The 27,498-nt window shown below is 38.6% G+C and overlaps 1 protein-coding gene across 1 annotated transcript in view; it reads right to left on the bottom strand.

The window, feature by feature from the left end:
* Positions 1–824: 824 nt before the first annotated feature.
* The window catches only part of TPR (translocated promoter region, nuclear basket protein), a 67,297-nt gene continuing 40,623 nt past the window's right edge, over positions 825–27,498 (bottom strand). The window contains exons 29-51 of the mRNA XM_063298424.1: positions 27,258–27,389; positions 26,290–26,420; positions 25,141–25,351; positions 24,348–24,494; positions 23,756–23,954; positions 21,519–21,724; positions 21,093–21,154; positions 20,130–20,338; positions 18,978–19,250; positions 18,521–18,669; positions 17,485–17,568; positions 15,746–15,946; positions 13,203–13,337; positions 12,824–12,914; positions 12,194–12,372; positions 9,305–9,373; positions 8,456–8,550; positions 7,943–8,046; positions 6,274–6,369; positions 4,993–5,149; positions 3,171–3,289; positions 2,566–2,664; positions 825–1,051 (exon numbers count right to left, since the gene is read on the bottom strand). Of these exons, the coding sequence (XP_063154494.1) occupies positions 996–1,051; positions 2,566–2,664; positions 3,171–3,289; positions 4,993–5,149; positions 6,274–6,369; positions 7,943–8,046; positions 8,456–8,550; positions 9,305–9,373; positions 12,194–12,372; positions 12,824–12,914; positions 13,203–13,337; positions 15,746–15,946; positions 17,485–17,568; positions 18,521–18,669; positions 18,978–19,250; positions 20,130–20,338; positions 21,093–21,154; positions 21,519–21,724; positions 23,756–23,954; positions 24,348–24,494; positions 25,141–25,351; positions 26,290–26,420; positions 27,258–27,389 (3,204 nt within the window). The 3' untranslated portion in view covers positions 825–995. The remainder of the gene's footprint in view (positions 1,052–2,565; positions 2,665–3,170; positions 3,290–4,992; positions 5,150–6,273; positions 6,370–7,942; positions 8,047–8,455; positions 8,551–9,304; positions 9,374–12,193; positions 12,373–12,823; positions 12,915–13,202; positions 13,338–15,745; positions 15,947–17,484; positions 17,569–18,520; positions 18,670–18,977; positions 19,251–20,129; positions 20,339–21,092; positions 21,155–21,518; positions 21,725–23,755; positions 23,955–24,347; positions 24,495–25,140; positions 25,352–26,289; positions 26,421–27,257; positions 27,390–27,498) is intronic.

Below are 27,498 nucleotides of genomic sequence, written 5' to 3'. Positions count from 1 at the left end.
TCTCCCAATAGATCCATGGTGGGATAAATGCTAGCAGGACCATAGTTAGCTAGTATTTGTTCTTCCTGGGTAGATAATAGGAGGTATTCAGAGAGATAGGCAGAGTTTGCATTTATTTTCTAAAAGTTTAGGATAGTCAAGAGGTTTCTTCCATCCTTCTTCCCTCTTCAAAAAGTCTAGCATGTCTACAGCAGCACCAGGCTGTTTGATAGAAGAGGTGTCTTTCCATGAACTTTTTGAAGGAAACCTCTACTATGTAAAGAGGCTGGCGCTGAAAGAAAACCTTAGGCTACCTTATACATTTCAGAAAATAAGTCTCTTCTGTGCCCTGGTTTGATCTGACTACATTTTCTATGGTTTCTATCTGGTTTCTATCTGACTGAAAATTCAGCCCCATTTCCCCCAATATGAGCAGATAAATGAGGCAAATGTACCTTAGTCCATTGATCTCCCAGTTGCCTGAGTTTTCCAATGCTATCCATCCATAGGAGGAATCTGTGAAGTCTCTAGGTTTCCCCTGCAAGCTGTGAAGCAGGAGGAACTGTCTTATTGCCTCTTTCCAAATGATTGAGATTGCATGGAGAGAAAAGTCTATCTTCTGAGGATTCACGTTATCAGTTGTTTTTCAATTGTTAATACTTAGTGAGATGTGATCTAACAGCCCTGTTTTCCCACTCCTTTCTCTTTCAGATAACTACTACAGCTTGGATGTGGGCAGCAGAATAGCAAGACCGGTTACAACACAAACTGGGCAGACTGTGTCTAGTGCTTGGTACAAATGCCCTGCACAGTAATTTGGAAACTCAAAAGACCCGAAAAAGGCATTTGTCTGACAGTTTCTCTAGTTTTTATTAATAAAAGACAATCAAATGTTCATACAATGATCCAAATTTAACATTAAAAAAAAAAACTGCTTGAAGCTTGGCAGCTATTATACTAATGCAGAACAAAGGCAGACTAACCAGTATACACTATTGCCAAAATTTGTACAGCATTTAATTGATATTGCCTCTGTTCAGGCCTCCTCTGCCACCCATCGCATGAGTTACACCTGCAAGAAAGATACAGCAGTCATATCTTTTTGTTTCAATTAACTTCCATTTGCCTTTTGATATTTTAAACATCACCATTACAACAATCCCCCTGCCACTATTATTATTTAAAAGAATCATTCCATATCTAAGATAAGATAACTTTTATTGTCATTTCACTATACACCAAAGTGTACATTAAAATGAAATTTCATTGCACTGGCTCAAGCAATAAAATAAGAATACCATAATTACTACAATATGTAATATACATTTTTTACCCATTCCACTCCTCTAATCTTTGTCCTAATAAATATCAGTCCTACACCCAGCATGTGTTCCCATGGAGTGAGAAGGGATTGTTAAGAGTTCAGGAGTCTAATAGCCCAGGGGACAAAACTGTTGCCTAATCTAGCTGTTCTACATCAGATGCAGCGGAACCTTTTCTCAGAGGGCAGCAAGGAGAACAAGCCATGATGGGGGTGGGAGGGGTCACTAACAATATTTCGGGCTCTGGACAGACAGCGTGTGTGCGCCATGTCCTGAATGAGAGGCAGTGAGATCCCAATTATCTTCTTTGCTGCCCTCACCACCCTCTGCAGAGACTTCTTATCCGAGGCACTACACCCTCCAAACCAGATAGAAATACAGCTGGTCAATACACTCTCTACAGTGCCTCTATAGGAAGTAAGGAGGATGGGAGGTGGAAGATGTGCCTTCCTCATCCAGTGCAAAAAATGCAGACGCTGCTGTGCTCGTTTTACCAAAGATGCAGTACTGAGAGACCAAGTCAGACTGTTCGTTATCTGCACCCCCAGATGCCTGATGCTACTAACTGACTCCACAGCTATGTCATCTTATTTTGAACATCATTGTCAAAAGCTTAACAGCCACCACATCCTCAGTTTGGAGTGGAGAATTCTGTTCCTTTACACCCATCTTAACCAAGCCTAGATCAGGAAGCTGAATGGGGAATATCTTAAAGTTCATTCTAATATTAATGGGAACAAGCCTGCTTCCCTCCTAAGGTTAGAGAAATAATACACTCTGGAAATTATAACAACACTGTTAGTAAAAATAAGGGACTTAGAATTACCATTAAATTAAATTAGTATCTATATTTAAGACAGCTTCTTCAAGCAATTACAGATATTCCTTCTGTAAAGATTTACATTTTTAAAAAAGTTTGAGCTTGGAAATTACTATTTGTTTTTTAAGTTCATCTAATGTATTTTCTTTTTTGCTAGTTACTGTGACTCATGTCTCTTTACTACACTCTGTTCTGGATCTTCTTTAAATGTTATAATTTTCTTTTTAACTGAAACAACCCAGTTGGCATGTATGTATGTATGTATGTATGTATGTATGTATGTATGTATAAGCTATTGGGGTCAGAATGCTACATTTCCCGAAATTTCTAAGCCATATGTATGATGTTGGTGGCTGTCAAGCTATTAAAAGTTACTTTGTTTTTGTTAAAAGTAAGTATTGTAACTTATTTGACTAAGCCCTGCTAGGGTTGAAACTCACTCACCCCTGTGTCTATTAAACTGACGACCACGAACTCCAGCCCTTAATGTTGGAGGCTGAAGTTTGACCCGTCGGAAGGGTTTGGGGTGATTACTGCTTGTATCTGAAAAAGAAATAGTGGGGTATCAATTTTTAAATAGCCATGCTAGCAGTATTATTCTTCATTTTTGTACAGCAAGCCTGTGTGGGTACAACAAATAAAATCTTTAACTAGACAATAACTGGCAGTCTTTTTTCTGCATGCAGCTATGTAGTTTATGTGAATAGTTATTTTTGTATGGAACTTCAATAATCGCTGGAAATGCACGCAAATTCCTATATTCAATAATCCCAATATACTTTTTAAAAAGTGCTTTGTCAAACATTGGAAAATTGATGACCAGAGTTTATGCCCAACTGGATCTTTAAGCTGCAGAGGCTGATAAGTGAGAATTCTTCCTCTTCATATTTACAGACTGCAATCTTTCTACAATAAAAAATGAAATGGTGGGGAAATACAAAACCATCTAGGGCTTAACTACCCTTTTTCTGCTGTCCTGTATCAATGAAAATTCGTAAGTATTCTAAATGATGATTCTCCAGATGCAGGACTGATGGGGCTATACATACCTGCAGATGAACTAGAAGGAGGATCTTGACTGGTAGAAGGAAGATCTGATTCATCAGGAGCTTGAGATGATTCTTCCTCTTGCTGGCTATCAATGTCTAGGCCTACCTCTGAAGTAATTCTAGAAGAAAAGGATATGAACAGAAGAACAGTGAAATGTGAATAACAACAACACAGAAAACATATACATACAAACACATCCCACAAGGGGTTTCAGCCAACCTAGCCCAGTGCCTGGGAGAACAGCCAGATCTTTAAGGCCCTCTGGAATACCTTATCTTTTATTCAAAAAACCATTATAACTTTAAAAGCACCTTACACTTTATGTTCACCAACACGTAGTGATGGTACCGGAGATAACAGATGTTCAGCGATGAAGTCCACATTTGGTCTTTATGTTCTAGCAAAGTAACAGTTACCATATCTGTGAGAACCAGCAGGGAGACTTTTATTTTGCAAGGATTCCTCCCTTGGTGGTAGGGACAAGCAGAAATGGAGGCAGGGAAGTGAATCTCTCACTGGTTTTCTCAAGCTCTATGTCAGTTCTCTGCTAATCTTGACTACAAGCAATATGTATTAAGACTATTGAAGATGAAAGGTCTCCTGTGCAAGCACTGAGTCATGTCTGACCCTTTGGGGGGACGCTGCTTTCGCGATGTTTTCTTGGCAGACTATAGCGGGGTGATTTGCCATTGCTTTCCCCAGTCGTCACTTTCCCCAGCAAGCTGGGTCCTCATTTTACCAACCTCAGAAGGTTGGAAGGCTGAGTCGACCTGAGCCAGCTACCCGAGAATCCAGCTTCTGCTGGGATCGAACTTGGGTCATGGGGAGAGTTTCGGTTGCAATGCTGCCACCTACCACTCTGCGCCACACAAGGCTACAGTAGGGCAAAATAATAAAGATGCCTTGCTCCAAGAAAATTTTAGTTTCTAAAGGAAGGCAGTTTTGCAAAAAGCTCAGTTGAACTCCATGAAAACTTGGCAATGAAGTTACTGAACTTATCTATCAAACTTAACAGTAGTGGCTCTGAAGACAGATTGTGATCAATAAAAAAAAGTACATCACTGTCAAGAATTAACTACTTAACTTAGCCTTAGCCAGAGCAACAAAGTCAGATAAAAGAAAAAATACTTACTCTGTTGCATACAAATGTTTCCAAAGAATTTACTGGTGCTTCCTAATTTAGCCTGCTATTAAGTTTCAGAGGCCCCAGTATCAGAAGATAACTAATCTGAACTAAACAGCTACGGCTGATATTTTCCAGTATGATTCCTGTAAACTTGCGAATCACAGCCTGGAACAATCTGGCAATTTTATTTAAGGACTGTACCCCTGAAGAGGGAACATATAGGAAAAGCAACTCATAAGGAATAATAATAATAATTATTATTATTATATAACAACAACAATAGGCAGAATGCTACAGGCCCAGGTGCGAGTCATTCTGGCAGTGTTATTGCTGTCACAGCCTAGCAGGAACACACAGCTGAAATTTTGCCTTGGGCAATCCATTTGTTGTGGCACAACACATCCTATCCACACAGATGGGGCTTTACATGAATGAGTATTAGAGTGCTCTCAGACTGGGAGGGAGAGTGGCTCTGCCAGAGCCAAGTCCAAACAGATTTGAGTATATTACTCTTGGAGAGGTGGGAATATTCTGATAGGTCAAACCACTGTATTGTTCGTTTGAAAAATATAAAAATATTCAGTGACAGGTATGGAATGATCAGAACATAGGCATTTCAATTAGGTGGTACCCAAGTTGCTCAGGTGCTTTTGCAGGCACCATCTGGTCATAGCCAACTGAAACTTTCAGCTTACCCTTCTGATTCTGCCTCCACAAAAACCTCGTCACCATCATCACCTGTTCCAGATTCTGAAGTGGTTGATAAGTTACCAGTGGAAGTTGTAACCATTGGAACAGACTGGGAGGCATGTTCTGAGGCATCAGCGGAGGTGCTTTCAGTAAATACAGATACTGGAAGTAGAGGGTGGCAAGAGCAGAGTGTAAGCCAAACCCGTCCAAGAATATTATGTTTTCTCTCTCCCCATCACGCCAAATGTTACAATAAAATACCCCAAAGTTTGGAAAAAAGAAATACATGGGGTATGTTGGTATACATTTTTATTTTGCTGAACATTCTTTACATGCCTTGCTTCAGTTTCATGCAGGTCAGGACAAATGGCAGCATCAAATTATTAAATCTGCCAACTTTCCTCTACCCTTCTTTGAGCTCCTCTAGCCCCAGTTGCTAAACATTTGTAGTACAGCGTCTTACCAAGTCCTTCAAAAGGTTTAACCTTGCTTTCAAATCAACCCCACCACCCCCAAATTCCCTACTAAAGCCAAATCATACCAGCTCCACCTACCATGATTCCTGGACTCTCAAAAAAGGTTAAAAATACCCCTAGCTTCCCAAAGATTGCCTATCCCTGAATTACAGCTTCAATAAACACATGTTTACTGCTTTCAGGGCAAGTGCAACCACAGGAAAACTGTGGCCTGTGCTGAGTTTTAGAAGTCTCTGGTTGTAAAGCAGTGGCTTCGCTGCCTTTCTTGTGGTAAAGAAGATTGAATTTTATGTTCATTTGGGGGTTGGGGAGAGGATCAGGGTGAGAGAGAAGATAATTGTGAGATGTTATATGGAAAACAGATGTCTATTTCTGTACAGACACAGCATAAGAGGAGGTGGGAGAAATCGGGGAAGGAAAGAGACTAGAGTGTCATAAAGTACAGAGTTTCTGTTACATGACAGTGATAATAAACTGTCATCCTTTGATTATATTTACCTACAAAATATCTAGAGATTAGTTAAGGTTTTCTGATTTTGCTTTTTTTAAAAAAATGCCCTTAGTGCTCTACACTAAATAAAGGATTCTTTGTTCAAGATCATAAGTTTAGCATCACAGATGCCCTGCTTCTCCACTTACACAGATGTCTTTGTTTCTAACCTCTACTTGAGAACTACCAGCTAGTGTCTCTCTGGATGAAAAGTATCAAAGTCTGTTTTCCACCAAATAGCTCCATTTCTGTCAACAAACATTGTGTTATAACAAGAACAACACCATTATGAATGCACAACTTGTAGAAACTGAGCTCACCAGGTGCTGCAACTTGTAGTGGAGTTGTTGGGACACTACGACCTCCTGACTCTTCTTCATGGGCAAGAAAGAGAGGTGTTTCATACATTCCTAGCCCTATCAATAATTTGGGAAGAGTTACTTTGATGCAGTCTCAAAGGCACAATTTACAGCCAAGAAAGCATTTGATTCCCTGCCATCTTAACATTCATTCATTAACTTTATTGATTAGTCAATTGGCCATATCAAAAAGTTGGGCATCAGCCACTATAAGATATAAAATATAAAATATAATACCATAAAACAGACAAAATACAGTAAGTTAAGATAAAATATACTATGGTAAGATAAAATACGATAAAATACAGGAAGGTAAAGTAGAGATAAAATTGTAAGATAAAAATGCAAGATATAATAAAACAAGTAATAAAACACAGAAACAATGTGAGTTTAAATGAGTTCACCACCTTTACAAGTCACCACAATGCGTTCTATAAATTGCATTCTCAGTTGGACATCCCTAACTATAAACTTAACAGTTCTATTGACCACATACGTATTTGTGTCCTGGAGGAAGTAACACAGTCTTTTGTTACGGTCCCACTATGTGGTTCTGTCCAGTAATGTCTGGAGGCACTGAGCCCTTGCTGGGACATATAGTTGACAGTTAAGTAGGACATGTGCAATGTCTTCTACTTCGGGTGCTCCACAAACACATGTCCGCTTAAGGTAAGGCACTTGGTGGAATTGTCCATATTTGACCATAGAATCCAGTTGCTCAAATCTTGCTCTAGTAAGAGCTATCCTATGGTGTTGAGTCAGACCCATTGTCGGGTATTTTTCTATTTGAAAGGACAGTTTATTCTTGGCCAGCCATTTCAACGACCTATTGTGTGCAAGTGACTCAATGTCTGTTTGGGCATTAACATCCAAGACACTTTGTTTGAATAACAGAAAGGCCCACCTAACTTTCATACTTTGAAAAAGCAGAGAAAAATACAGCAATTTACATGGGAAACCTTTAGAATTATTTTTAAACATACTGGGCTTAATGCAACAATTAAAAGGTAAGAATTTAAAGTTCATTTTGAAATCTGATACCCATATTTTAATGGATAAGAAATCTCATATCCACTTAGATTTTATATCTATATCATATGTATGATTTAGAGAATTTCTTAAGTACAAATCCTAACAAAATGTGGAGAAATGTCTGGGTATGTGCTTTTAAAGAGGCAGTAAATGCTCTAAGAAGAGTGACATCAGAGACTCTTTTTCATTTTTGTATTTGTATTTGTTTGCATTTCTTTTTGTTAGTATGGCAGCAGGAAGTTCTCCAGTTTGAGTTCTTTTTGAATTACATTTTATGCAGCCCACAAAAAATAGAGGGAGCCAGTATGGTGTAGTGGTTAAGGCATCAGGCTAGAAACTGGGAGACCATGAATTCTAGTCTTGCCTTAGGCACGAAGCCAGCTGGATGACCTCGGGCCAGTCACTTTCTCTCAGCCCTAGGAAGCAGGCAAGGGCAAATCACTTCTGAAATTTTGCTAAGAAAACTGCAGGGACTAGTCCAGGCAGTTGCCAGGAATCAACACTGACTCAAAGGCAAACAAAACAAAACAACACAACACAAAACAAAACAAAATGCCACCTAGATATAAAAGAGAAGCACAAGTTCAGATAGCTATACCTCCTTGTGATGCAAGTTGCCCAAGATCTGATTGGCCAGAAGTTTGTGGCATATCTTCAGGAGGTCCAAACCTGAACCGAGGGACTCCAGCAACTTGAGGAGAACTGGAAGACAGATTACATTCTGTTTTACCGATCACTAACTAAATGCTGCATCACTATGAGAGTCAGAGGAAAAAATGGACATTATAAAGGAATTGCAATAATTTCTGGTAACAGAAAATATACTTCTATGAGGTCTTTAACATAGGACTCCTCCTATGGTTTTAAAAGTTTTTATATTTTTAACGTTTTTAAATTGGTTTTTTTTTGTTATTATGTCTTTGATTATGTTTTTGTGTTTCTAACTATGTAAGCTACCCAGAGCCACATATGTGAGATGGGTGGCTATACAAATTGAACAAACAGACATACAGACAGACATACAAATAGATAAAATATATACTGAGTGAAGAAATCCACACATTCTGTAGTAAAAGGTTTGCTGCTCTTTTACTAGTCAGCATCCACTTACTGAATTGCTTCTGCAAATCCATCTGTACGATGCGGTACCACCAACGTTGGGGTGCTTGGAACTGTCCGGTCTTCATCATCAAAGAAATGTTGTTGCTAGAGAGAGATTTTAAAGATTGCAAACAAATAGCTATTTGCGCTGCTTTCCTTCTTTACAAGTATTATCCACCATGCCATGCCTACTACTAAACAGATTAAAAAAAGGTTAGATTTACTTTATCGATCTGTACAGTCTCTAGTTTGAATCACCGAACAACTTAGTGAATGGGTACTTAGAGGAAAATGAAGGCACCAAGCTTCATAATAACCAAAACATTTCAGTCGAAGAATTTTGTACTGATTGCCAATCATGCTGAATTCAAAGAACACAGGACTGTTAATCAGACACATTAATAAGCCTTTGACCCATCTGGTTTATCAAGGGAAGGAAGCTATAATACACTGTTCAATCCAGAAAGGAAAATAAACTATACAGCTGGATAAACAGTGTCATCCCAATGAAAGAGGAGCAGGTCATTTAAGTAATGAGAAACAGCTTGAAATTTCAGTGGGGAGGTAAAATCTACCTGGGAATGGAGCTTCGCTGCAGTGCCACCACCAAACTATTTTCAGTCAGGAGTGAATGGGTTTGTATCTATTACAAAAGCCTATTCCATTATTTTTAATTAAAAACATATTATTCTTTCCTCAACCAAAATGGGGCTTATTTCAAAGCATTACCGATTCAGTAAAGAACACCTCTGCCTTTCAGTAAAACCATTTAACAGTGCCAGGAAGCAGGTAAGTAAATTAACAGTCTGCCATAAGAGTTGTAATAGAAGTTCTATATTTAAAAACAGTTATTACTTACCATACCGCCTATGCCAGGAGTTAATTGGAGTCCACGTCCCACAGACTGCCTCCGAGTCATTTGTATCCTCTATACAACCAAGAAAATTTTTAAAAAATGCTTCAGTGATTTCTGTAGAAAATCTCAGATTTTTTAATATAGGGATGGGAAGATTGTTCTGTTTTCAGACTGACTGGACTCTTACATTGTGCTAAGCCAGAATGTGATTTGGTAGATTTTGCCTTGAAATGCTAGATGCATCTAGCCATAGTGTTGGTTAACCACGATTTATAGTTTAGTGTTATGTTGGTTCTTGTTTTTCCAAGAAATGGCAGGATGCAAGTATGAACTCAGCCACTGTCAATTCTGCAAATGCTTATTCTTACATCAATTTGCCTGCTAATCTGAAAGTTGAAAATGAACACATTGCATTTGACTATGAATTCTACTGTATTTTTTCATTATACATTGTCACTCAATGTAGGCATTTGAAAATATATTTCTCCTTAAAATAAGCATATGTAGGCATTTTAAGATTTGGGGGGGGGATGGGAGTGTAACATCCAGAAAATCTAAAGAATAAACTATACAACATTCAAACACTAATCCAGGAAATCAAGGTCAACTTGGTTCACTTCAAAATCACATTCTAGAGCAGTGTTTCTCAACCATGGCAACTTTAAGACATGTGGACTTCAACTCCGAGAATTCCCCAGCCAGCATTTTGGCTGGGGAATTCTTGGAGTTGAAGTCCATGCATCTTCAAGTCGCCAAGGTTGAGAAACACTACTCTAGAGCATCCTGTCTTTAAAGATCTACTTTAAGGAAAGGCCCTCCTGACAACTGTCTTAAATTGCCTAGATTGATAGCACAAAATAAATAAGCAGTAGATGCACCACACAATCTAAAGGGAAAGGAAGCAAAGGGAGAGGTGAACTCTGTTTCTCATTCATTCATTCATTCAATTTTTATCCCACCTTTATTATTTTTATAAATAACTCAAAGTGGTGAACATACCAAATACTCCTTCCTCCTCCTATTTTCCCCACGACAGCAACCCTGTGAGATGGGTTGGGCGGAGAGTGAGTGACTGGCCCAAGGTCACCCAGCTGGCATTCATGCCTAAGGCAGGACTAGAACTCACAGACTACCGGTTTCTAGCCCAGCACCTTAACCACTAGACCAAATCCTTAAATAGTACCATTCCTTTTGGAGATGCTGATGCATTTAGGAAAGAGAACAGGAAGGCATAGTGCAAATGTCCACAGAGATGTGTTTTGGGTAGCCCACTGGCACTGAGGCAATTTAAAATTGAAAACTTATCCTAATGGATCTGTATTGGGGAAGGGGAAGTGGTACTTTCCCCATCTTCTTCAGCAAATGACAATGTCTTAAAGGTTACACAGTAGCAATTTAACATACCCTGTCCTCTATTCTCAGTAAACAGTAGCTTCTTCTATTAAGAAAGCAGTTGTACTTAAAACTACTGGTCTCAGGTTCCTGTTAATATTACATTTAAAGCAAATTACACAGATACTTGATACAACATTAATTTTTCACATGTGATGGCAGACTTGAACAAAAGAAAAAAAAGATAATGGCTTCTGCTGCTGGAGAAAATGTGAGGTATTGTTTTTATTGGATACAGAGAAGAAATGCATGTGTGTAAGGCAGGGGAGCCTTTCAACTTACTTAGACATCAAAGTCTGAGGTAAAGGAAACAAGGAGCTGTCCAGTTCAGCCTCCACCAGAGGCTTTCTTCAAATGATCACACTCATACTAGACCAACTTTTGTAGGAATTCCAGGTAGAAAGTTGACCTTCATCTCCTTCACCATGAGGAGCATGAGCAAGCAATGCATTGAGAAGTCTTTATCTATTTGCTTGCTAAGGCCTGGTAAAATCTCAGGAGGACCAATCCTGCCTTTCTACCATGGATCAGACTCCACAAATTCATTGCACATGGTTATGGAAAGCTTTTTGCAAGAGCTTCTAGCTTCTTACTTTGATAAATTAACTGGAAATAGCAAAATAAAACCAAGAGCCAGCAGTATGCTAAAGCATTGGACAAGCTACAATCCTAGACATCAGAGGCAATCTTTGGTCCTTCAGATATTATTGCCTTTGGCTCCAGTGACCACTGCCCATGCTGGCTGGGGCAATGATAGCCCAAGAACATTTGGAGAGCCACAGGCTGCCAATTTCTGCTTGTAATGGATTGCTTACTTAGGTCTGAGTCTTATTGGGCTCAGTTGAATTTCCTTCTGATAGGGCTACATAAGACTGCATTGTACAACTAAGGAAACTTGAGCTCAAACCTCACATTGCTATAAAGAATACTGAGTAATTTGCTTTTGTTCTTCCAGCTTAATGAACATCTCTCTCTCTCTCTCCTAACATAAGGATCTATCTATCTATCTATCTATCTATCTATCTATCTATCTATCTATCTATCTATCTATCTATCTATCTATCTATCTATCTATCTATCTATCTATTAATCTACACTAACATAAGGAAGATCTCTAAATAGCTCAATATTCATGTTGAGCATGTTTTGGAGAGATATGAATTGCAAACCTGGTAAACCATTATATAAATTATGCCCCACTGGATAAATATGCAGAAATGATGACTCTTCTTTGATAATTAATTTATATTTTAGTTTAAAAGGGTTAGAATTTCAAAATATACAGTATGCCAAGTACTATCAACCTGAACATTTTTAATGCTCTTTTTGTCCAAATATACTGCAAAATTTGCAGAGAAAAATAAAACTTGGCCAGCTATAGTGATTCAAAACTACCCAAGAAAGATTGGTATTTCTGCTGATACAAATAAGCAATGATCAATTTTTCAAAGGCACATGAGCAAGAACTTTTCAATGCAGTTTTCCCTGTGGTTCTCGCACCTGCACTGGTGGTCCCAGCTCCTGTGGTGGAGCAGGAAGAGCATGTATAGTTAATCGTGGAGGTAAAGGATGTGGTCGAGGTGGACGTGGAACCTGTCTCTCAGAAGCAGATGTTGGCTGCTGCTCCCTTGGGTTTTCCTGGGAGAATGTGGACTCTACAGCACCTGTGGTCCCATCACCTGATGATATGGAAATGTATAATTACAAGAGCACATTTGTAACTCCAAATCTGTTGTCGATCATTTCATTCTTCCTAAGCCATGCTCCATTATATTTTCTGGAATGAAGATTTCAGTACATCACCAGCAAAGAACCTTGAGCTAAGAAAACAAGAACACTTTGTCGAGGTACAATCAAGCCAAGGCACAGCACCCTGATTTTAAACTTTCAGAGGTTTCAAAGCACCTTTGCTTAGTTGAGATAAGGCATTAGATGTTCATCCAGCAAAAGGAATCAGAAACAATGAGCAAAAGAGAAAACATCATGTTTTAAAATGATGTAAAATCATTTATACATATTTTTCCAAAATCAAGGCCATAGAACATGGATACTGTTAGTGAACGACCTGCCAAAAGATGGTTTCCTTTACAAAAGCATATACTGTTAGAGAAAACATCAAATTAATCATACCACAGTTTTGGGAGTCAGCTGCCCTCTGGCTATTGTCACCTCCAGCAATACTCTCTTCAGTTTCTGTGCTGGGATCCATTCCATCAGCACCCTGAAATAAGTAAACAGTGGATCTCAGGAATTAACTGTAATACCAACAGGGGTGGGATGAATGGGGCAGGAAGAAAAAACTTGACATTTCTTCTTAGCCTTTAAGATTCTTTCTTAACTGACAAATTATCTCCAGTGCTTCAAGCCAAATTGCTACCTATCAGTCTTGATCACTGCTATGATAACTCAAAGAACATTTTCTCCAGGGGATTTAAGTGGATTTGCATATAAAAGATGATTTTAAAAATCATTACTAATGTTGTCGATTAGCAACAAACAACATTCATACCTCAGCATCATCTGCTTCATATCCATCATTACCATCCACACTGCCAGTGCTTTCATTGCTGTCTTCGCCTTCATCCCCCATTCCTGTGTCTTCATCATCATCATCCTCATCATCTTCTTCTTCATCTTCATATTCCTAAAAAAAGATTGTTGTTTTTCCTAAGAATATTGAACCCTGTACAGTGGGATGAAGTAATGCTCTTTCTTTAAGAATTAAATGAATTAAATGGATCTTTGAGAATTAAAAGAGGTGATATTTCAAATAATAAAATGCTATTGTCAAAAAAGGCAGAAAGGGGCATAAAGATTAAAATATGGGTGGGTTCTTGGGTAGATGTCTAAATTATTCCTAGCAGCCCTAGATTTTGACCATCAGTTATAAAAAAAAAAGGAGAAGTACTTTTAGGTAGGAAAAAGATACAATATTTTGTATCAGAGGCATCTGTCAGGGAGAGGGGGCATATAATGAAAGCAGCATTGTGTTTTGATAAAAGCATTAGATTCTGCAATTGCCATTGTTCTGTGTCTAGATCATATTCATACATTTCAAAGGTAACAATTATGGACAAAGAGGAATATCACCATGCATTCTGCTCAAATCAGATTTGATTACCCCATTGATCTTTGCAGCAATGTGTTCACTCACATGAAAACTACATCTGGCTAGTATTAACCTTCCCTTGGTCAAGAATCTTTTTATGAAGTATCTGAAGAGAAGATATGCTTCTGAAAACTATACAAACTAAAGTAGGGGAAATTTCAGTGAAAACTGGACTGCTTATATTATTTTAAATATTGCATTAACAGCTATTGAAGTTAAGGGACAATGTGTAGAAAGGCTCCATATAAAAGGAGAAGCTGCATATGGATAAGGGTTTACTGATTTCTAAAAAAAATATTTGTGTTGCTATTCTATACATTGTCATTTAGTTTTATCTTTAAGCCTACAGTTATACTTGCTTTGTGCTGGTTAATAATTAAAATAAAATTGAGTTGATTTAATACATTACAGTATTTTGAAACATAATTGTACTGAATCAAAATATTGCCTTATTAGCATGGATAATGAAACAGTGGCTTTTTATTCATTGGCACACATGTAGATACTACAGGTTACCTGAAGGACTGTCTCATCCCCATTACACTGACCCACCCCACCTGATCATGCAGAGAGGGCATGTTACAGACCCTGTCCGTAAGAGAATTCTGTTTGGTGGGGTCCAGGAAGTGGGCCTTCTCTGCAGTGGTTCCTGCCCCTTGGAACATTCTGTCTCTGGAGGTGTCCTAACAGTCAGGAACCACGCTGAGACAAGGAATAGGTCTCTAGTGCTTTATTACTGCTACATTAGACAGAAAATCCTAACAAACTGAAGAAGCGTGGGAAAAACCCAGACAGATAAACCCCAAAGGTTAAGGCGGGTCTGATCTGTGTCTCTTTGAATGGCTGCTTAACTCCTCAGTACTACGCATGTGTTTTCCCCCCTGGATAGAGGCCCCCTCCTGCTCGCCATCAGTACTCATGACAGGAGGTGAGGCAAGCCCCATCGCTCCTGACCTTTTGGAAGAATCTGAAGACCTGGCTCTGCCACCTAGCTTGGGGCGGGGAGTAGTTATTCTTGGGGATGGCTGGTGCCTTAAGAGTGCTCCTCACATACATATGAACTGAATTAGATCTTTTACTCCCATCTGGATTTTATTTTTATCTATCTGTCTGTCTGTCTATCGAATTTTATCACCGCACATCTCCCCCCAAAGGAGAGACTCTGAGTGGCTTATAAAAAACGAAATTTAAAATGCAATACCATTATAAAACAATAAATATAACTATACATATAAATAAGTAAAATAAATATAAATAAATATAAATAACTAAAAGATATAAAATATGATAGGATCCAGGTGGCTAAGATTGTATAAATTATATTTATAAAAATATAAATACAAATACAAAATATAACGGGCCATTTATATTTTGTGTTTGTATTTATATTTTATATACTCTTTATGGCTATTGTTTTTAACTTGTTAGCTTTATTGTAAACCGTCCGGAGTCCCTCTTCTGAGGGGAGATGGGCGGTGGCAAAATTTGAAAAACAAACAAACAAACAAATAAATACTGCACCTGCCACACATTAAAAAAAGCAGCAGCAATAGCCCATCTACACAGTTCTAACCCTCAATTCAGAATTTATGTAACCTTTACAAATAAAATGATAATGCAGTTTTAAATGAGTAAAATAGTAAAAAAGAGCAATCTTTCTACTATCTAATAGAACTGAACACCTCCTTGTTCTTGGTATTTACTTTGAAAAGTAGACTGGAGGTGAACTGTCTAGCAGACTCAGGAATATCGAAGTCCAATGTATTAGTTGACCGTGTTTCAAGATATATAATATTTGCTTCTACAGTGACTGCAAAAAGTGAGGACGTATACATAGAAATTGGGGAGCCATCAGAGGAATTCTGGGGGTGTTAAATGCTTAGTTGCTTCTTCAATATACATACATACGTATTAAATAAGAAAATAAATGTAGTACATATTACTTCTGCTTCGCCATCATTTTCCTCATCTTCGTCCTCTTCATCATCGCTGTCAATGACAATGACGTCATCTCTCTTGCCCTGACACTCTTGGGATGAGGTTGTATTCTGCTGATCTGACTGAAGGGGTCCAAGGTCTATTGGGAGGGACTGAGAAGTTTCCTCACTATCCTCCATGGGTGTATACTCACCCTGTGTAACACCCTTCAAACAAAGAGGAAGACAATAATGGTCAGGGGAATTAAAAAAGAAGTAGTATTAACAACCATCATCACTACATTTTTTTTCTTCGTAAAACTGGATACCAATGAAGGAAAGTTCCTCACGGGGCTAAAACCTTCCTTAGCTCAGTTTTAAAGCTGTGGCAAATAGGAAACTGTGGCTGATTCACACATAACGCTAAGCTTGAACCCATCCCAAGGAAGAAGCTATGCTCTGATTTTGAGCAATAAACTAGTAATAGAAGCCACAGTTTATTGTTTATTTACCAAGTCCCTTAACTTACACCCCAGTGAGAAATATATTAGTCACCATTAAACAGGTAACCTGAAACTAGCATTTCAGCTAACTGAATTGTTAATTAATTGATTAAACATTTATGGCAGGTTTTAAAAAGTTATCTCATCATTTGGCATCTGAAAGCTGAGGGCAGGCTCTTTTTAAAGAAGTTTTCCAGTCTCATTAACTCCCAGAAAACACAGGTTGAAGCCTAATTCAATACAAAATTGTCCTCACAGTTGTTTTCATAAGAAGGGAATCCACAGGTTATAAAAAAGGCAGCTTGGAGGCACAGGAACTTAAAAACATGCTTCCACAGGGACTTGCTGCTTTTGTCACAATGATAAAAGGGACTCTGCATTACAAGCTTTGATCCCTTTTGAGTGCGTGGCAGCACAGCGTAGGTAGAAGAGGAGTGGGGCTTGCACTGCAACACTGCCGACATCAGCTTGACCCTCCTTTGTCGCCTCCGCATGGACACTACTGTGCCTCCTCGTCTTCACAGCCTTTGGTCTTTATGTCAAATGAAAACTATTGAGTGAAGCTGTGAATGAACTTGTGAAGCACTCTGAGATCTGCAATTCTTGGGCCACTTGTGTGACCAACCGTTTCAGAACTTACTCCTAGGCATGCCTCTGACATACTTAAGACAAAGTGGAATTTACTATGGCAAAGACCTCCTAGTTCCTCCTAATCACTTGGTGGAGCTGTGTAACTGCTAGTTTAAGCAAAAAGTTAGTAAGAAACCAAAAATGCCTACCAGGAGAATAGCAATACAAATAAAAGCTTCCCCAGAGAAAAAAAGGAAGGATGGAACATTTGCACAAACCCACAGAAGTAACATCTAGGAAGCCTGAACTGGTAGGCCTAACTTACACAAATAGACCTCACTCACCAACTGTCCCGTTTAGCAACTGCTAAGCGAGGACTACCCGTAGTTGAATAAAAGGCTACTGACTGCAAGTGCAGTATTATATGTAAAAGTGCCGTGTACACATGCATACAAACATATATGCTTCTTAATTCTCTGCATGTGGATTGGAGAGTCCAGTAGTTTTTTAAGCCTATGTAAAATCCTCTCATAATAAAAATTACATGAGGGTTGGAGGGTCCTATGGAGACTACTGTTAGAGAGGGAATTGATAAGCAACCCTAGTTCACTCACATGGATAGTTCTTGATGCTGCCACAATATACAAATAAGATGTGGAAACTGTTCCTGCAATCACAGGCAGAATAACTTACTTCTCCAATGGAATCTTGTGAATCCTGGTTGTAGGTCTGAGCTTCTATTTCTCCATCTGTGCTCTCTTCTGCAGTTACTTCCTCCTGAAATATTACAGAAATTTATTACGTTAATTGAGAAGTGCTAAGATCATATAAACTACACATCAAAAACAGAGTATTGTATAGGCCTATTAACTGTAACAGTTGGTTAATTAGAACTACAGCTGCAAATCTTAATCATGTTGCTACTGATTCATGAGTACCAAAGTCAGACCTTTAAGTTTTAAATAACTGCTTTCCATGTGCAGTTCTTAAGGTGTTTAATTATTACATTAAAGACTGGCCCAATACAGACCAATTAATCTGCAATCACTTTATTACTTGACATTTGATATGTGGCAAATGAATATACAGTACAAGGTAATTTTAATGAGAAGCATGGTATTGCAGATCTGGACAAACTTATCTGCAAATCAACTTTTGCATGTTAAAGGTGTGAATGTAATCAACATATTTTTTGTTTTTTGCTGTATAAATATCAGCCACAGGAGAAGATGAGCAGTCCTATGAAGAGTGTGGAGATGGAGTTTAGGTGACAAAATTAACTCTCCATAGCTGGTATTTACATTAAGTTAACCTTGTGCACAAATAAAAGTTCTGAGATTCTTCTTCTAAGGCTGTTTTTAAGTAACCAGAAATGCACATAAACTGCATCCATATATCTGTGACTTGATCCTGTACTTACTTTTTTTGGGCAAATTATGAAAATGTATAGGTGACTTTATGAAATTCTGAATCATTTATAGAACAGGTAGAAGCGTAAATCACCTCATTCCAAGGACATTAAGTTTATCATTTTGGCATGATGGCAGAAAGTATCCTTCAAATAAACCTAAGAAGAAATTATGTGCCTTCTAACCAAATAAACCGTATTTTGTCATGCCTGCTACCACATCTGATAGAGGACAACGTTCATAATGGCTGAAAGCCAATATCTAAGATTGCGTTGTTTTTTTCTTGAGATGCTCATAACACAATAGTTTCCCTTACAAACCTCTGGTCCAACTCTTTGCACAGTTCTCAGTTTCTTTGAAAGAGGCAGATCAACCATTTCCTCAGGAATCTGTTCTGAGTTTTCAACAGTATTCTCTTCTTCCTCCTCTCGTGCTCGTTTGGGCAGAGATGAACTGGGGGTAGCTGAAACTAAAAGAGAGTATCTTTCTTTAATCAAACATATTACATTAAGGATCTAAGAAAAAGAAAAAAAATATATGGATTTCTTCTTTTGATGGACAGCTTGGCTGCTTAAAATCAACACTTCTAAAATGCTGAAAATGCTCGCTTAATTTTAAATTATATTGTCAACATTTATGTCATGCAACCTTCCCTAATCTGGGCACAATCTAGATGGGTTTCAATTCTCAGCCAATGAGACTCTTTCCTGAGATTTGGGAACTGAGTCTAGACAACTGACTGCAGAATGTAGATGGGGTGGTTTTCAGAAACCCAACCTGTGCCAAACACTGCCGTTGATGTAGAAGGCCTTTCCATCTGGGAGCTCTGCACCACCTCCAGGATGGCTGGGGAAGGCTCTTGAGCAGTTGGTTCAATCTGAGGATGGCTCTGTTGAGTAGGCTGTACAAAAGCTGTGGCCTGAGTCTGCTGCTGAACTGTCAAAATGGGCTGGGAAAGAGATGTCTGCACATTGGGACTCGTGGAGCGCACAGATCCGCTTGTGCTTCCAAAGACTGGAACATGCTCAACTGGTCCTTCTGACTGCATAGCTGAAATGAAGTGAGGACTCCAGTTACCTTCACACATCATTTTAATGTTTAAGATGGGCCTGGAACCTTGGCCCAGAATGAGGAAAAAATTCTGGAAGGTATGTCACCTCACTTCCTTAAAAAAGCAAAAACAGAGTGATGTTGCCGACAGAATCAAATGAATAACACCAAATCTAGAGTTCAGTTTTCTTTCTTCAGATAACTGCTATATTGAAACGTGATTAATTAATCTCAATATAGTATGACATTTAGACAGACATGAATTCCTTGCAATATAACTTAAGATTTATGATTAAAAAATACAACAATAAGGACTAGATATTTTTACTGTAGTCACAGTGAAATGCATGCTATTTTCATGAAGGAACACAACAACCTAGAATTAACAAACATTATGCTTTCTAGTACATTTTTATCCTTTTCATTTCAAATTTGTTTTTTTCACATTCCATTTTTCATCTTTTCGCACTTTTAAAATTGCTTTCAAGCGGATTTTTGCAACAATGCTAGAAATGTCCTATTTTTACAAGATACTACCACAGTGATCTTTAGAGTTTAAGGAGAAGATTCAGGCTGCATGAAATCCTTGCATTAGGGATATCCTAAGTATCATGACGAGGGGTGCCGTAATCTTTCAATCCATCACTGGCTTTCTCAATCAAAAGCTGGATATAAGTTCCCCTTCTTTAAGCAATTAAGTGGCTACACATAATGCTGTATACTAGCAGGTGGGTCAACCCTTTGGCTTTGATCCAGTTTTCTAGAGGTTCCAAAAAAATTATTTATTTATAAGTAAGCATTTATTATTAGGTCTCTAGATTTATTTTTAAGCATATTTATGCTTTTGATCTGATATTTATGCTTTTGATCAGAAATTACCTTCCTGAGTTTCCACTTGTGTTGTTGGCATAACGGTGGCTGTTGGGGTAGTTGTAGGATTGGTGACCGTAGCAGGTGTAACCATTGGACGAATGCTAGCCCTTGGGGTTGGTTTGTTCCCGGGTATGGCAGCAGCTGTCACTTTGCTTGGGGTAGACACAACAGGTGTTGGCTTGATATTGGCTGTTGGTGGATCTGAAGCACTAGCTCTAGAAATAATCCACAATGATATGTTGGTGGATGTTTTAAGCACATAATTATGAGTTCAATGCAGCTTCTCTTTAGTAACAGAAGAATCAAATAAATAAAAAATTCTAGACTTTTTTTCTTTCTGTGTAAAAAAGATTAAAATGCAGAAATCTTCCCTCAAAGGGGAGGTGCCCCAGCTCCTTGATGGTTCTGGTCATCGTTTTACACACCTTTCTCAGCTCTTCAAGATCCTTGTGAAGGCATGCTGACCATAACTGTTCATGGCAGGGGTGTTGGGGGCAGGGTCAGGGAGAGGAACAAAAAAGTCAAGCTGTAGGCTAGAATGCATGGTGGTGGCCACCTTGGCTTTTTTGACTGACCCCTGTGGACACCCCTGGTTTATAATATTCCAACTGTGGTTGCACCATAGATTTGTATAAAGGTCTTATAATTTTAAAACTTTTATTTTTTAAAAAAAAATCTGTTCTTAATTATTTCCACTATGGAATTTATGCTTTCCAAAGAAAAAAGTGTAGAAATATCAGTTTAGTGGTCTTTGCTATCCTATATTATTTTCACTATTATTAGAAACTTGGCTACTTTCATCCTTATGAAATACGAGAAGGAAGGAAGGAAGGAAGGAAGGAAGGAAGGAAGGAAGGAAGGAAGGAAGGAAGGAAGGAAGGAGACAAAATGAGCTATGTTCTGCTTCTAAATTAAGTTAAAGCAGGATCAACAAAAGTAGAATAGAAGAAAATTAAGATAAGAACTCACATTCCTCTGTCACCTGCAGCTGGAGTTGATTTAAGAGTGATCTGTCTTTGCTGTTCTGGAGCCTAATGATAAGAATGATTAGTTAAGCCACAGGAGGCAAAAGTTAATCGCAAGTGTATTTGTAGTTAAGTTATTTATTTAATATATTTGAATACTGCATAGGTAAATGTATGATGCTTGCCCACATATATCCTCAAGCTGGATACAGCATAGGCTCCTGCATATCAGTTTTAATAATGCAAGACAGAACCGATGGTTTTCCCATCTTAAACTATTCCCAGTTGCCTTGGGATAGCAGTCTAGACAGATGACTCAAAGGCAATCTCTTTCATTAAACACATGCAGAGACTGAAGGCAAAGAAAATGTACAAAATATTGAATCCACAGAAGTTTTGTTTAGCAAAAGGGGCTGCACAAAAAGTCTACCTTGTTAGTAGATTCTGGAGGCTCATCTCGCTGTTCATGATGTCTCTCTTGCTGCTCTCGGAGCTCTCGCTCTAGGCGGCAAATACGGCCTTCATACTGTGATTTAAGCGCACTCATCCGAACTTCTAACTCTGTCTTTTGTTCCTCCAGTGTGCTGTTCTTTTGCTTCCATTCCTCATTTTCTTTAGTCAGCTGATCTTTTGCCCCTGAATTAAAGAAAGGAAAAGTCAATCACTTCACCCTCATCCTGCTTACCAAAGTATTTTAGTAATGAGATATATTTTGTGAAGAACTCTTAACCAAAATATAAACTGGACAGTTTTATAAATGTTCAATGGCTACATCAAGGATGGGCAATGTGAAGCCTTCAGTATGTTGTCAGGCTGCACCTCTCATCATACTTCACAAGTATTCTGGCTAAGGCTACTGGGAACTTGAGTTCATCAACATCTGGAAGACTATACGCTGCCCCTACTTGGGCTACAGGATGAAGGGCCAAAACCAGGCCTGAAGTAGAGTGTCTCCATACTGCAGAAATCAGAATGCTAAATGTTCACAGTTCAGTTTACCCATATGGACCCTCATACATGTAAACGTCTGTGTTAGAAGGAAATATTCTTGGAACAGATTGGTCTTTCCATTAGTCTGGGGGTCAACTCAAATGATAGTTTGGTTTTGTTAATTTGTTCAGAAGTATCCTTCTGGTCATCTGATAATGGAGCTGAGATTAAACTGTAGGATTAATAGTTTCTTTTATTGAGAAGACAGGGCCAAGAACTCCTTCTTGTCTCTGGAAGGAATTCCCCCCTTCAGCATTAGGAAATGACTTCAGCCATGCTGATCTTTGCTTGTAAGCAACATATTCTGTATTAACTATAAGCATTACAAATCTTATACCATCACAATGCTCAAAGCATAGATTACTGTTTACTTCCCTTCCTCTTATATTAGGGAATTTTGTCCCTTTGAGGCAACCTGCTGGATCTGTCATTCAATAGCCAAAGGACATGTCATGGTAAGTCCAGCCCCCTATTTATGGACACTAAATTGGTGGTGCTGACATTAAGAGATATCCAATAGAAGAGAATACCTGTGGCTCAGGGTTGAACTGCTGGGTTCTTGGTGCTCTCTGAATTTTCTTGCAGATGTTTCATTACCAGGCTAGGTGTATGTATGTGTATGTGTGTGTTAGTACCCTATATATAGGGTAACCTCTACAGAGGCAACCTTAGCTCTGTCTAATCCCCTGGCCCTCTCCCAAGCCACATGCTTGCTGATGACAGGGTGGGTTGTGTCACTGGTTTGAGGGTGCTATTCAACTGCTTACTCTGGGGCTTTCTTACGCCGGTAGGAAGGTCCTCATCCTGCTCTTTCCCTGCACCAGGTAGGATCTGTTAGGCTATGATTTTTGGAGAAGAACTGGTACTGGCAGTTGGCACCTGGCTGCAATTTCTGGGGCTTCTCCTTGGCTTTCTCCTTTGCCTCCACAATGCTAGTGCCACTTCTTTGTGGCTGTCAAGGGTGTAGTGGTGTTCCTGCTGCCCTAGCTACTGCTTTCATGGTTTCTCTACTTTGGAAAGCCCTCTCTCACAAGGCAAGAGGGAGGAGGATGCCTCCTTCTTTGTAGTGGCCCAGCACTAGCTTCTGTGTCTCCTCATGCAGCAATTTTCCACTTTCCTCCTTTCCGTAAGGGTTGACTCCAATTCTGAAGTTGGCCAGGTTTGCTGCTCTTCTCTGAGCAGACAGAGCTAAGCATGCATTTCCTACCAAGAGAACAAGGAAGTTCTTGGCCTTGCGTTATCAATAGGAGAGGGAGCTAATCTTATAGTATTGGCTCTGCTGATCTGGTGATTTATTTCTTTATTTACAGGACTTATATGGCCACCTATCTCATGTAATGATTCTAGGAGGCTCACAACAATCCATGAAAAAATAGCTAAAAACAGAAGTATCAAGAACCTCCCCTCCTTTCTCTAGGAGACATGTGTTGCTCTGTTCTTATTAGACCTCTTCCAAGAGAATACCAGCTGTGATCAATTCTAGCATCCTGAATTATCTGACAAAGACTCTTCTTTCATACATTAGCACATATGTTAATTAAGTTAACAATAACTTGAAAAGCCAATAGTAATTCCCCAAAGCCAATTTAAATGGAAATCAGATAGTGTATCTTCTACAAACTCACTAATTTAAAATGGCCAATTTTCTAGAAGTTAAGACCCTTAAAGCCAACTCACCTGCTAGCTGTGCAATCCTCTGCTTGGCAGCCAGAAGTGTCTTTTTAGTTTTTTCCTCTTTTTCAGCAACTTGTTGTCTGAGTTGTTCTTCCTGTGTTGTTTTTTCCTGGAGATCTTGATGAAGGCGCGAAAGCTCTGACTGCAGCTGAGATACTTGCTCTTGAAGGTTCTTTACTTCAGCATCCTTCTCTCCTAGAGTCTATGGAAACCCAGGCATGGAAACATTAGGCCATTGCTACTTTGCATAGCTGGTGGATTGGTGTGGTAGGAATTCTTCCCATCAAACTGCTACAAGAATCTTAAAGCACCCTATAGCTTGCTATTGATCAGAGTTCCATTATCTTTTTTCCTATGGTTTGATAGACCTATGAATGGATTCTATAAAACCTTTTTCTACCTTATAATTTCCTTATAAGACTTGAGGTGCCCAGAGGGAAATCTCCCATTTTATCCCAGAAACATTATTTTTGGAGGCTTAAGATTCAAGTGCATGAACTTGGCTCACTTAGTTTCAAGTGGCAATACTCTACTTCTGTTTTGATAATAAGGGCATCAGAGCTACCCAGATACCCCCCTTGAAAGGTTCTCTTACCTTCTGTACATTTTCAATCTGCCCCTCTAAGGCTTTTATTTTGATCTCCGCTTGGTTTAGAGCCTCTTTCATCTCTTGATTTTCTTTGTCTGAAGCGTGCTGTTCTGGCTGTTCCATATAAGACTGTGTGGAAGTCTCTGCAATCATCTGTAATTTCAGACCATTGATCTTAACGTTTGAACAACCATACCCAGTCTTATGCATGCTGCTAACTTCTACAACAGCACGTTTTAAAGGACTCCTACACACTGGTCTGCCTTCTGCACTAAGGCTGTGGAGATGAAATACAACACTGCAGGTCTATGCATAATAACAAGAGAGCTTCAGGCTTCTACAATTGGGATTGGCAAGTTTTTGTTTTGTTTCACAGCTACAGGCTTGTCAGTTGGGGAAAAGGAAGTTTTGCTAGGCTATGGCCTAAGGTAACCAGCATAATCAGGTCATTGCTACAGAGCTAAGATGAGAAAAAGGAGAGTAAATACATGTCTAATGCAAAGGATCTGGCCTCTCTTAAGCATCATGGAAATATCTTAAAGAAATCAAAAAAGTATCATCAATGTGCAGCGTTGTTTAACACCTCCTATGTATACAGATTTTTCCTCCTGGGGTAATTCCAAATTTAGTAGGTAGAGGTAAATATTAGTTTAACTACATCGACTTTGCCAGCAGGCATGAAGATCAGAAAGACATATGGACCACTGGTACTCATTAGACCATGTAAATCTGAAAACTATCAGATGCTTCCAAGTTATGCTGGTCAACTTTCACAGGCAGGGAATGGTTAAAGCCTTACCTTATCATGCTGTGCTTTCAGCTCTTCATACTGAGTCTTGTATCGACGTCCAATTTTTTTGACCTGAGTTATTGTCTTGACTTTCTCCTGAATGTCTACTACTTTCATTTCTAAGTCTTTTTGAAGGGCTTCCTTTTCTGTTTTTGTTTTTGATAGATCTTCCCGGAGGCTCTGGACCAAATTCTGATTTGTTGTCAGTGATGCATTTGATCTTAATATTAATTGAAAATGGATTAAATACAACTGAGGACAATACCCAACTGCTGTACTTCATTTTTTTAAAGATGTCATTTGAGCAATTTAAATGACTATTTAGTTTCAAAGGGAAATGTTTCAATATATCTATATGGATAAAAATATAGTAGTAGTAGTAGTAATAATAATAATAATAATAATGTCAATAGTTCTCAGATTGACCTATAGCTATAACTGCAGAACATGCATGATGACTGAGGAACATTACACATCAAAGGAGCAAACTACTATGGCCAGATTTTGGAAAATCTGTGAGTTTGTCCAGACAGCAAAGATCTTTCCTGGCCCCTCTTCCCCCTGTTCCAAACTTAGTATCCTACTTCTGCAAAATGAGTGATGGGGTAGTGGGGCAGGAAAACAGGAAGAATTACAGTTAGAGTATTTTGAGCAAATGCTATTCTAACCTGTCAAGAAAACTCTGGATCCAAGTCTCTATATACAGCATCTAGGGATCTGGGCAAAGATTTTTCCCATCCTGCTGCTTGAGATCATGTAATTGGAGATACACAAAGCATTTGTTCTACTACAATAGCTTTTCAGCTACTATCAAACTGTCCAGCTTGATTCAAATTAAGCTGGTTGGACTTCATGCCTTCTCCTTACAAAATATGAATTTGGAGGGGAGGAACAGACCAAACATGGAATCTCAAGAAAGGAAGATGCACTTCATTTAAGAAAAGAAATGCAATACAACAATACTACTTTGGCAAGTGGAACTAGGAAGTCTAAATCCCTGCAAAAAAACGCTGAACAAATATATCTGGATTAAAGTCAGTAAAATGTCCTGTGAACATGCTCTGAGTTCATACAAAGGAATAAAATACATTAGTTTTCAAAACAGATCTCACAGTGCCCCAGTTTTTTCCATATCACAAGACATTCTTTGCAAATCACCTGGCAATTTCTGCTTTAAGTCTGCCTATTTCTTCACTTAGCTGCTGAATGCGTTTGGTGTTCACCTCCTTCTCCGAAAGAAGCTTCCGATACTCTTCAACATCTGTATCTTTTTGTTGGCTCAGTAAATGCTGGAAGAGGACGTTGAACAATCTTAAACTTAAGGCAGGTATAATTTTAATGTAGTGCTCTTCTGTGTTTCAGAAGGTGAAAGAATGTAAAAGCGAAACCAAAACTGATATGGATCACAATGTCTGAGCATATCCAAAGGGTTTCTTCTAGATACCACAAACCAATGCTGTAAATATGCATTTGGAGATTCCAGGGATTTAGGGCCCAAATTTGATATATATGAAGGTTTATTATTCTTCAACATTTATTCACCATTTTAATAAGATGGATATGCCTTTTTGCTCACAAAATTAAAATGGATTAATACTTTCCCCAATCTTTGTTGTTATACAAAGGCTGCAATTAGGTACTGGGGAAAAGGACACCATTCGCATCATACACATACACACACATACACACAAGACACATACTACTATTTGGCTCACCATCTGAACATCTTAACTGCTACTTTAGGAGAAAAAAGTCTTGTGAAATCTTAAAGAATAACCTATTTTACTCTTTATAATTTCAGTTTTAGGGGATCACACCCATTTCATCAGATGGATGCTCTTATTTTCTCAAATGATCTTCATGCCTGAAACTTCTCAAATTTCATTATTGATCTTATTTTTCAAACTTTTTCATACCTGAATTGCTTCCCCTCTTAATTTCATTCTTTTGTATACAGCAAAATGTATATTGTACTTATAGCCTCACAATCCTAGATGGTAACTATTACCCTTCTCTTTTTCTCTTTTTTTGTTCTCTCGTTCATTCTGTTTTCAGCCATTGTAAGAATGGAACTCTTTAATTCTATAGAAATGTCACGCATGTACTAGAATCTAAAAGGAGCTCACTTGAGTCCGGGCTTTCCATCGTTTGACATCCTCTTCCAACAACTTCTTCTCTGCTTGAAGCATCCCACTTTTTTCGCTTAGCTCAGCATTGGATTCTTGCAGAGGCAAGATATCAGCTTCCAGCTTACGTACCTGAAATCACCACTAGGGAGAATTACTTTGAGCGGTTTCCCCATACAGTCAAAATACATTTATTTTTGTCTCAGTGAATGAATACCTTCTTGCCTTGTATCTTTATATA

The sequence above is a fragment of the Candoia aspera genome, chromosome 3 (genome assembly GCF_035149785.1).
Source record: "Candoia aspera isolate rCanAsp1 chromosome 3, rCanAsp1.hap2, whole genome shotgun sequence".
Classification (NCBI taxonomy): domain Eukaryota; kingdom Metazoa; phylum Chordata; class Lepidosauria; order Squamata; family Boidae; genus Candoia; species Candoia aspera.
The sequence above is the reverse complement of the archived record's forward strand: the minus strand, read 5'-3'. Positions and strand labels throughout refer to the sequence as shown.